At 41.1% G+C, this 12,124-nt stretch overlaps 1 protein-coding gene across 2 annotated transcripts in view; it reads left to right on the top strand.

Annotated features, from left to right (window-relative positions):
• LOC126425177 (uncharacterized) overlaps nt 1-12,124 on the top strand; it is a 112,939-nt gene that overhangs the window by 86,839 nt on the left and 13,976 nt on the right. For both annotated transcript variants that reach the window (XM_050088130.1, XM_050088131.1), the window contains exons 8-9: nt 253-436; nt 10,403-10,725. In XM_050088130.1, the coding sequence (XP_049944087.1) occupies nt 253-436; nt 10,403-10,725 (507 nt within the window). The remainder of the gene's footprint in view (nt 1-252; nt 437-10,402; nt 10,726-12,124) is intronic.

The following is a 12,124-nucleotide window of genomic DNA, read 5'->3' on the forward strand; positions in this document are numbered from 1 at the left end:
ATATGTACAAAATGGGTGACTTGTTGGCGGCAGGTTCCCAGGTAAATCATATGTAGGCCATGTTTGGCCTAAATTGCTCCAGGATTTCCAGACTTGTGCTGGAGGTAAAAACAAACACACACACACACACACACACACACACACACACACACACACACACACACACACACAGATATACACTGTATCTGTCTGATTAATGAGATTCAAGAGCTTATGTATTAATTAGTGTCTTCCTTCTGGCGGGGCTGACAGGAAAAAATTCCACTTGACGACAGTGATGCAGATAGCAGCTACAGTGAGGGGATTGACGAATCTACGCAGACCTACCTGCCACTGTCTGCAACTGATGAGGCAGGGTGGACTTGGGTGGCAGGCGTGGAAGGCCACGGGAAGAACACTTCTGCAGCCATGAGGGATGCCCTCGATCAGCTCCAGAGTAGGTACAGTACTCGAATTACAAGTTCCTAATGGCATCAGCTCTATCCTCCACCCTTTATCCTTTTCCTTTTGACAGAACTGGTGATCTGTGACCTGTAAAATTCTACAGGGAGGCTGAAGCTGGGAAGTTCAGACATTTCTTTTGGATGACGGAAAGGAGAGGGTCACATTAGCAAAATTTACTGCAAGAGTAAAAGTAAACTAAGAATGCTGAGCATGAATTGTGAAGTATGGCAGGATTTGATGTTGGTTCCACTCCTGCTACCAAGCTACATAATTCACCTTCCAAAGACACGCTTTAAAAACTGTAGTGTTTTTTCATTAGGTTGAAGGAAAACGAGTTGTGTGTTGCCGTTAACTGGTTATGCTGTCAAGCACGTGGAAACTGAGCTGGATGAAGTTTGTAGCGCCACTGCACCAGCTCAGAAGTCAATTTATTGTAGCATTAATCAGCTTGAACATGGCAGCAGAAGCAGTGAAGATGCAAAGTACTCCAGCTAACCAGTTGAGACCCCCATAACAGAGCTCGTTGGAAAAATTTGAGAAATTATAATTCAAAGCTTTACCCGTAGCAGAGTGATTGGTGTAGGCGGCTACCGTGCAGATGACACAGGTTCAATTCCCGGTACTGCCTAGGATTTTTCTTCAACAGGAAGACTGGTACAGACTGCACTTGCCCTCTTGCTACCAAGTGAGGAGCTACTCGATTGAGAAGTAGTAGCTTTGAGGTCTGGAAAGTCAATAAAATGACCAGGAGGGTGGAGTACTGACCATACGCCCCTCTGTACAGCACGTAGCATCTGGTGAGTGTCCCCCAGGCCAGTGACACCTGGATGAGAAGACTTATAAGGTGAGACTGCTGACAGAGATTCAGAAATGAATCTGGACAAGTGATTCAGCAAGATGTTTGATGATGTTTAACTGCAGCCACTGTGACATTTTGCTTTGATTCGTGACTGTTGGGGGAACCTGGGTCCTTCCACGGAAAAGGGCACAGGAATACTTGGAGACTTTTGTACATCACTGATGGATTGTTTGGAACAAGAATTGAATGAAAAGGGGTGAAGATAGGCCTGCAACAAGATGATGTCAGATCAGGCGAACTCAGTATCCCACTCTGGAACTGTCACAACAGCAAAAGTGCAAAATTTGAGCTTCTAATAGATTTCCTATTGGCCCGATTTCCTATATTTACCTTCACAGGACTTATTTCTATTCCTCATCTTGCAAATTCAATGTTGTGGGAAGAGATTTGCATCAAATGAGAAAGGGTTTGCTGCCATCAATGCGAATTTTGAAGAGTTTGACGAAATCTATTTTCTGATATGGAGGAAAAAAATTGGAAGCTTTTTGGATCAAATCTTTAGCCATGGGTGGAGAATATATTGAGAAATTGACTAAATTCTTGTGCTAAAAGTTTTTACTTGCTTTCTTACTTCATTTGTCTTATTATGCCTACCCTTGTACTTGCCCTTGCTATCTTGTGGATGGAAATTACTCTTTCAATGTATGGACAGTAGGAGGAGGAACATTTCAAGCACCATGTCACCATAATGTTTGTCCTACTCCCAATCTGCCAGTGACCCCTGCCCCCCCCCCCCCCCCCCCCCTCCCCTCTGTTGCAGCCTTACTCGCAAACAGTTAGTTTTCTAATGTAGCTAAGGTATTGCAGTGCCACTAGTAAGTGTTTGGTAGTTTTATGCAGCACTTTTGTAGTAACGAAATGTTCAGCCATATGCCTGTTCCTGAGTTACTGCTATTTCTGTACTGTTTTTCTCATTTAAGAGAAGATAGTGTACAAAAATAAAAAAGGTAAATTGTATCAGTTAGATTATCTCTGATTGTGTGTCCTTGCTACTGTCTTCAGCGCAAAGCCTGGTTTTAAGCAGCTCTCTGTGCTAGCATATCCTGTGCAAGCCCCTCCCGTCTCTCCATAACTACCCGTCCACCTGAAGTTACTTAATGCAGTCAAGCTGTGATCTCCCCCCTACAAATTTGTATCCACCATACTTCCCTCCAATGCAAAGTTGAATATTCTTTAATGGTTCAGGGTGTGTCCTGTCAATCAATCCCTTCTTGCTGGCAAATTGTCTCATAAAGCTCCTTTCTGCATGACTTATTTCAGTACTACTTCATTAGTTACCTGATATGTCTATCTAAGCTTCACCATTCTTCTGCAGCATCACGTTTCACTTCTGTGTAAGGCTTCTCTTCAGGCGTATAAAATACGCTCCTTGTCCACGCCGCGAGGACCCGAGGGAGATATATACCGATCGCTGTGTTATTTTCTGCCATGTGGCGTTATGCTGGTGTGATACCGGGGGAGGGAGGGGGGGGGGGGGGGGGGGGGAGCAGGCACATGGTCAGCACACTGCTCTCCTGGCCATTTTTCAGACTTTCCAGACTGTGGAGCTACTACTACTTGGCCATGTAGCTCCTAAATTGTCATCATGAGGCTGAGTGCACCCCAAACCGGTCCTTGCACTCAGGAAAAATCCTCGTCAGTACCGGGAATTGATCCCGGATCCTCTGCACCGCAGCCATCTACACTAATCACTCAGCTACAGAAGCAGATGACTCCGTACGTACATCTTTAGCAAAGACCCACTAACACTTATGTGTTACATATTTCTCTTTTTCATAAATCTTTTCTTGCTATTGCAAGTACATGTGTTATATCCTCCTTACTTCTGCCATTGCCAGTTATTTTGCCCCTAGAGTAGAAAAATTTGTGTACAACTTTCGGTGTCTCATTTTGTAATCTAATTCCCTGAGCATTGATTGAGTGCACTGCATTATCCTTATTTCAGTTATGAAGGTATTCATATTATAACCTCTTATCCCTCCCCCCATGAACCATGGACCTTGCCTTTGGTGGGGAGGCTTGCGTGCCTCAGCGATACAGATGGCCGTACCGTAGGTTGCAGGGGCACTAGTCTGGATGATTGACTGATCTGGCCTTGTAACACTAACCAAAACGGCCTTGCTGTGCTGGTACTGCGAACGGCTGAAAGCAAGGGGAAACTACAGCCGTAATTTTTCCTGAGGGCATGCAGCTTTACTGTATGGTTAAATGATGATGGTGTCCTCTTGGGTAAAATATTCCAGAGGTAAAATAGTCCCCCATTCGGATCTCCGGGCGGGGACTACTCAAGAGGACATCGTTATCAGGAGAAAGAAAACTGGTGTTCTACAGATCGGAGCGTGGAATGTCAGATCACTTAATCGGGCAGGTAGGTTAAAAAATTTAAAAAGGGAAATAGATAGGTTAAAGTTAGATATAGTGGGAATTAGTGAACTTCGGTGGCAGGGGGAACAAGACTTTTGGTCAGGTGAATACAGGGTTATAAATACAAAATGAAATAGAGGTAATGCAGGAGTAGGTTTAATAATAAATAAAAAAAAATAGGAATGCGAGTAAGCTACTACAAACAGCGTAGTGAGCGCATTATTGTGGCTAAGATAGACACGAAGCCCATGCCTACTACAGTAGTACAAGTTTATATGCCAACTAGCTCTGCAGAGGATGAAGAAATTGATGAAATGTATGATGAGATAAAAGAAATTATTCAGGCAGTAAAGGGAGACGAAAATTTAATAGTGATGGGTGACTGGAATTCGAGAGTAGGAAAAGGGAGAGAAGGAAACATAGTAGGTGAATATGTATTGGGGTTAAGAAATGAAAGAGGAAGCCGCATGGTAGAATTTTGCACAGAGCATAACTTAATCATAGCTAACACTTGGTTCAAGAATCATAAAAGAAGATTGTATACATGGAAGAATTCTGGAGATACTAGTAGGTATCAGATAGATTATATAATGGTAAGACAGAGATTTAGGAACCAGGTTTTAAATTGTAAGACATTTCCAGGGGCAGATGTGGACTCTGACCACAATCTGTTGGTTATGAACTGTAGATTAAAACTGAAGAAACTGCAAAAAGGTGGGAATTTAAGTAGATGGGACCTGGATAAACTGACTAAACCAGAGGTTGTACAGAGTTTCAGGGAGAGCATAAGGGAACAATTGACAGGAATGGGGCAAAGAAATACAGTAGAAGAAGAATGGGTAGCTCTGAGGGATGAAGTAGTGAAGGCAGCAGAGGATCAAATAGGTAAAAAGATGAGGGCTAGTAGAAATCCTTGGGTAACAGTAGAAATATTGAATTTAATTGATGAAAGGAGAAAATATAAAAATGCAGTAAATGAAACAGGCAAAAAGGAATACAAACGCCTCAAAAATGAGATCAACAGGAAGTGCAAAATGGCGAAGCAGGGATGGCTAGAGGACAAATGTAAGGATGCACAGGGTTATCTCACTAGGGGCAAGATAGATATTGCCTACAGGAAAATTAAAGAGACCTTTGGAGAAAAGAGAGCCGCTTCTATGAATATCAAGAGCTCAGATGGAAACCCAGTTCTAAGCAAAGAAGGGAAAGCAGAAAGGTGGAAGGAGTATATAGAGGGTCTATACAAGGGCAATGTACTTCAGGACAATATTATAGAAATGGAAGAGGATGTAGATGAAGATGAAATGGGAGATATGATACTGCGTGAAGAGTTTGACAGAGCACTGAAAGACCTGAGTCGTAACAAGGCTGCGGGAGTAGACAACATTCCATTAGAACTACTGACAGCCTTAGGAGAGTCAGTCCTGACAAAACTCTACCGCCTGGTGAACAAGCTGTATGACACAGGCGAAATACCCTCAGACTTCAAGAAGAATATAATAATTCCAATCCCAAAGAAAGCAGGTGTTGACAGATGTGAAAATTACCGAACTATCTGTTTAATAAGTCACAGCTGCAAAATACTAACGTGAATTCTTTACAGAAGAATGGAAAAATTGGTAGAAGCCGACCTCGGGGAAGATCAGTTTGGATTCCATAGAAGTGTTGGAACAAGTGAGGCAATACTGACCTTACGACTTATCTTAGAAGAAAGGTTAAGGAAAGGCAAACCTACGTTTCTAGCATTTGTAGACTTAGAGAAAGCTTTTGACAATGTTGACTGGAATACTCTCTTCCAAATTCTAAAGGTGGCAGGGGTAAAATACAGGGAGCGAAAGGCTATTTACAATTTATACAGAAATCAGATGGAAGTTATAAGAGTCGAAGGGCATGAATGGGAAACAGTGGTTGGGAAGGGCGTGAGGCAGGGTTGTAGACTCTCCCCGGTGTTATTCAATCTGTATATTGAGCAAGCAGTAAATGAAATAAAAGAAAAATTGGGAGTAGGTATTAAAATCCATGGAGAAGAAATAAAAACTTTGAGGTTTGCCGATGACATTGTATTTCTGTCACAGGCAGCAAAGGACTTGGAAGAGCAGTTGAACGGAATGGACAGTGTCTTGAAAGGAGGATATAAGATGAACACCAACAAAAGCAAAACGAGGATAATGGAATGTAGTCGAATTAAGTCTGGTGATGCTGAGGAAGTTAGATTAGGAAATGAGACACTTAAAGTAGTAAATGAGTGTTGCTATTTGGGGAGCAAAATAACTGATGATGGTCGAAGTAGAGAGGATATAAAATGTAGACTGGCAATGGCAAGGATAGCGTTTCTGAAGAAAAATTTTGTTAACATCGAGTATAGATTTAAATGTCAGGAAGTCATTTCTGAAAGTATTTGTATGGAGTGTAGCCATGTATGGAAGTGAAATGTGGACGATAAATAGTTTACACAAGAAGAGAATAGAAGCTTTGGAAATGTGGTGCTACAGAAGAATGCTGAAGATTACATGGGTAGATCACATAACTAATGAGGAGGTATTGAATAGAATTGGGGAGAAGAGGAGTTTGTGGCACAACTTGACAAGAAGAAGGGACCGGTTGATAGGACATGTGCTGAGGCATCAGGGGATCACAAATTTAGCATTGGAGGGTAAAAATCGTAGAGGCAGACCAAGAGATGAATGCACTAAGCAGATTCAGAAGGATTTAGGTTGCAGTAAGTACTGGGAGATGAAGAAGCTTGCACAGGATAGAGTAGCATGGAGAGCTGCATCAAACCAGTCTCAGGACTGAAGACCACAACAATTGTCTCTGACAGAATGACAGTGTCATCAGCAAATCTTTCAGTAGGTAATTCAGTATTACAAGTTCTTAAATAAAAATATTACCATCTTCTGCACAAGATAGAGGTCCAGAAGTGGTATTGACAGTGCGTAAAGTGCCAAAAATGGTACGGGCACCAGTAATCTCTACAAAGAAGTAAACAGGAATCTATTTGAGACACACAAACTGACACTGCTCAATGCTCTGAATGTATACTGTGTGACAAAAGTATTCTCTGTGACTAACGTGTCTTATCTGTGAACATACTGCACATGTAATTAAAGAATAAAAAATTAACTGAAAATGGGCAAATGTTAAGTACTGATCTAGCCAACTCTCTCTCTCTCTCTCTCTCTCTCTCTCTCTCTCTCTCACTCACTCACTCACTCACTCTCTGTCCCCCTTCTCTCCCTTCCTTCCCTCCCTCCCTCCCCTCCCCTCCCCTCCCCTCCCCTCCCCTCCCCTCCCCTCCCCTCCCCTCCCAGTTATAACAACATGGAAGCTAATCTGATACCATTACGGAAAAAAATAATGTGGTTTAGACATGTGAAGGACAAACTATGAATTATAGTGCATATTTTGCCCAATTTATTTTTTTCTTATAATTAAATTCCCCCCCCCCCCCCCCCCCTCAGGATATTTAAGTCTGTTCTTTATCTTTAATTCATTTCTTCTGCTTCAATCATTATTGCAAATTTATTTTATTTACATTTTTCCTTCTAAGTTTAATCAGGTCAGTGGCTTTTAAAACCATCAGGAACAATTATATTATATTTGGAAAAATATGTTTTTTATAAAACAGGTGATGAATCTTAAACTTACTTCACATTTTTGCTGTATTAGAATTCATGTGCTAATATTAGAAAGTGATTCATAACACTAACAGTATCATGTAATATACTTCTCTCATACAGTTTTTTGAAAATTTATAAACATCTATCTATTAAAACAAGTTTTAAATTTTGTATTGATATCTTTCAGTGTAGATATCCTTTGACATTAGAGTTTGAGAGCTTGCTAAGTAAAATGAAACCATTGATGATAAATAGGCTGTGGTCTGTCATTTTTAATTTTTACTTTGTCAAAAGCAGTTATATTTTGTCCAGGTGTTGTGATCATGTGTATCACCATATTTGTTTGCTTCATTATTTGGGCCCCAAAAATGTAATTAACATGAAAAAGTGTAGAGACTTTATTAAGTGTGTGTGTGTGTGTGTGTGTGTGTGTGTGTGTCTATATATATATATATATATATATATATATATATATATATATATATATATATAATTGATGTCGTACAGAATGTGTAATTGCACTTTTCTGTAACAGGAATATTCTGATTAAGTATGCATCCACTGCACAGCCTCACAATTCAGTCCCATCATACACAATTGTAAGGACTTGGTTAGAGACAGTCACAATTTCTCCAACACAGAAATAATACTGTTTACCAACTGAAGGTTATCACTCACATACATCCCAAGACATTTTCAACTACAAATTTCTGTTGCCGTGATGGAACATAAATCATTTATATTTATGTGGTGAGAACATTTCCATTACACAATTTTTTTTGCAAAGGATTCCATCTCCTCATACTCTCCGGCATAGAATAAGACTGAGGTGTCATGTTACTACATGGAAATTGCAAGGGTATGCCTCATCATTTACATAAATCAAGAAGAGGAAAATGGCTGAAGTATTGAGTGCTGAGGTACATCTGTGTCTCTGTTTCAGTGGTTGACTGAAAATTTAGGATCATACTCTTATTTTACATTTCAGTGGTTAACTTCCATTTGGGAGGACGATGGTTCAAAGCCACATTTTCCCATCATGATTCAGGCTTTCCATGATATTACTAAATCACCTAAGGCAAATGGTGGTATGGTTCCTTTGAAAGGGCAGGGACGATTTTCTTCCCCGTCCTTCCTTATGTACTGTCTCTCTCATGACCTTGATGTGACGAGATGTTAAACATTAATCTTCCTTCTGTTTTATGATATTTTGGTACTTTGTTTGGAATTCATGTGGTGTGTGGCTAAATACTGTAATGATCAATTCTCAGTTGTAAGACTTCAGCTGCGGTGTAACCTATGGTTTAGGCTACTGAGTCCAAAGATTCAGCAGGTTTAAAAACATAGATGCAGTCTGCAGCCTCCGTGCTTGACTCTTTTTTTAAAAAACTGTCCTATGATTATGTAAACAGTTTGTTAAGCAGCTCAGACAGGGTAACCCATTCAGATTTCGTACTGAAGGCAAGGATTAATTATATTGGTCAACAGTTTGAGACTTGTTCCTCATTTCCCTTATTATAAGTCATCCTGACCGCAACATTTTTAGGGCAGTTGGATATGTTTCGTGTAATACTGAATTCAATGAGGTAGGTAAGAGGTTTTCAGAGATATTTTAAGCATGTCTTAGTAACCATTCTGGATATGCCATCCTAACCATATAAACATTTATGCATAAACATGCCTGTTACAATGGTAATAACAAAAGGAAGATCTGTAAAGCACTGAGGATGCAGAGAAACTATTGAAGCAGCTCTTGACCACTATGTTGTGTCTGATGCTCCCACATTCCTAAATAAGCCTGCAGATGTCTTACTGGGACATTCACTCCTGGCTCGGCAGCTGTAGAGAATGGAGCTCTCATTGGACAGTACTACCAAGTCCAAAGTTCACATAGTTATTCACTTTTTTTTACACAAAAGATGTTGAACAAATCGAAATTTATCTCTAATTGATGGAGAGTCCTATATGGGGGTCAAAATGTTCACAAGTGGTGTAGAGAATTTACAGCTGGCCATACTGAAACTCACACTGGACAAAACAGCGGGTAACGATTAATCTCTGATGAGACAGTCACGAAGTTTGAGCAGACCATTTGTGAGAATTAGCAGATCGCTGTTGATGATAGCTGAATTTTGGTTTCCATATCACCATTCATAAGATTTTAATGGTAAAATCACAATATTGGAAGGCTTGTGCAAGACAAGTACTGTGAGTGCTGATGGCAGACCACAAATGGCCACTAGTTGGTTCTTCCCACAAATTTATTAGCCATGAGGCAGACAAAAAGGTCAACTTTTGGACTCAATTGTCACAGTTGATGAAACTGAGGCACTGCATTAACACATAAGACCAAACTGCAGTCATGCGAATGGCAACATTACTCTTCACCCGTGCCAGGAAAATTCAAAGAAACGCAGTCTGTTGATAAAGTTGTTTTGGAATTGAAAGGGAGTATTGTTTGTTGATCATATTCCTATTGGGACCACAATAAATGCTGACAGGTACTGTGAAACACAGAAAAAACTCTGATGAACAAATCAGAATTGAAGAAGAGGAACATCGAGCAAGGTTGTAAGCATTCTTCATCCCAGTGCTCACCCCCATCTCCGCCCGTCTGTCACTCTCCGGCAAAAGTTGGAATGGATTGTCATTGCCCAACCTATAGTGTAGACTCGGCACCCAGTGACTACCACCTCTTCCCTAAGTTGACAGAACAATTGGCATGAAGGCGATTCAGTTTTGAGGATGAGCTGAAAGGTGAGGTTCATTGCTTCCTTAAGGACATGATGGCAAGTTGGTATGACATGCATGTACCAAAACTTTCACAGTATCTACAAACATGCATTGAGTGAAATTGTGATTATGCAGAAAAATAGATGAACGTTCAATGTTTAAAATGATGTAAATCTTACGGAAAATAAATGGTTTTATATAAAGAAATATTTCTTACTTTTGGGATAATCTTTGTACTTCTCATATGTCATGTGAAGTAGTATAGAATTGGAAAGAAATGCTTTGGTATTCTCGTGGTTTGAGCAAAACTGTCAGCTTTCTCTCATTCCCAGATACGTCTGCATCAGCAATCTGATTAACGTTTATCAGTTTCGACTCGCAGGTCTGGTGCCACTCAGTGACGTCGTGTCGGTGACCCTGTACCTGCGCGACATGTCGCAGTACCCAGCTGCTAACGGAGAGTACGCCGTCGCGTTCCCCGGGCCGGACCCCCCGGCGCGGGTGTGCGTGCAGTGCCCCCTGCCGGAGGGGGCGCCGGTGTCGCTGGAGGCCACGGCGCACCGCGCGGGGGGCCCGGGCGAGGATGGCTGCGTGGACCCCGGCGCGGGGGACGGCAAGTGCTGGCTGGGGCGGCGGCAGCTGCACGTGCAGGGCGTCTCGCACTGGGCGCCCGCCAACATCGGGCCCTACAGCCAGGCCGTGCGGGTGAGTGGGCTGCGGCACGACTGTAGGGGCAGTGCGAGTGCGAGGGAATGAGCCGACGTTAATAAATCGTCTCAGGCACGTAATTGTCAAGACACTAGAAAGTAGATATACATTTGCCAAGACTGCTTCAGTTTGCAGCAGTTTCTGCTGAGATATGTTGAACTGAAGACCAACTTATCTTTACACAATTCTGTGATGCCATTATCCAGTCTCTCACAAGAGAAGCGTTCATCTGACAGGTCACCGATTTTGCTTATCTTTCACACAACTGGTGTAAATACTTAGATGTAACTAATGATGCAGTAGTACAACGTACTTATGAAGTGTATTCAAGAAATTGAGTTTCAAAGTTTGAAGAGCCTGTCATATTGTACATCTACATCATTATTGTGCAATTCACAATTAACTGCCTAGCAGACAGTTCATCAAACCACTTTTAAGCTACTTCTCTACCATTACACTTTCGAGCAACATGTGGGATACACGAACGCTTAAATCTTTCCGTGTGTGCTCTGATTTCTCTCATTTTATTATGATGATTATTTCTCCTGTAGATAGGCACCAACAAAATATTTTCATAATGTGAGAAGAAAGTTAGTGATTGAAATTGCATGGGGAGGTCCTGCTGCAATGCAGAGAATGCCAGCCATCGAACAGTGGTGTTGGAGCAACCACAGACATCCAAGAGTGGGGAAAATGGGGCAGGGGGGTGGGGGTGGGGGGGGGGCAGCTACACCCTGGAATCTGGAGTACAGACCATTTATTCATAACAGAATTTTCAAGTGTTTTGGAAATGACTGAGAGTAATTCTATTGAACTGGAGATTCATAACTTGCAAATGCAGAGAGAAACAATGTGGCTGTAGCAAGTACCTAATTTTATGGGCTATAAGATACTATGGACTGTAAAATACACCTTAATTTCTAAACAATTTTTTTAAATAACATTTTTACCATTTTTATTATTAGGTTGCAAAGAGATTACTTATGCCACACTTCTTGAAATATCTAACAATAATGTCTTCCCTCACTCTAGACCATGGCTGTTTTATCCACTGAGACACATGTTTGATTGTAGGTCATATTAAAGCTCCCTTTGGTGTAAATTAATGTGGGTTTCATGCATCATCCATTTGTTCTCTCATATAAACTTTAAATGTTTGTTTATCAAGATGTCAGGAGGCTGCAGTTGTGAAGTAAGTCCTCCCAGAATAATAGCAAGCTATGTATTTCCCTGTCTCAATTTTTCTTTCACAGAATATTTCAAACGACTACTACTAAACTGATTAGCACAAGAAAAAACTCTTCTTCAATAAAACACTTTTCCTTCTCTCCCACGCACTGTTAATCTATAATTTCATACGAACCTCGTCTATTCGCTCATGAAGTTTGTTGTAACC

Source organism: Schistocerca serialis, chromosome 10, assembly GCF_023864345.2.
Source record: "Schistocerca serialis cubense isolate TAMUIC-IGC-003099 chromosome 10, iqSchSeri2.2, whole genome shotgun sequence".
NCBI classification, from domain to species: Eukaryota; Metazoa; Arthropoda; class Insecta; order Orthoptera; family Acrididae; genus Schistocerca; species Schistocerca serialis.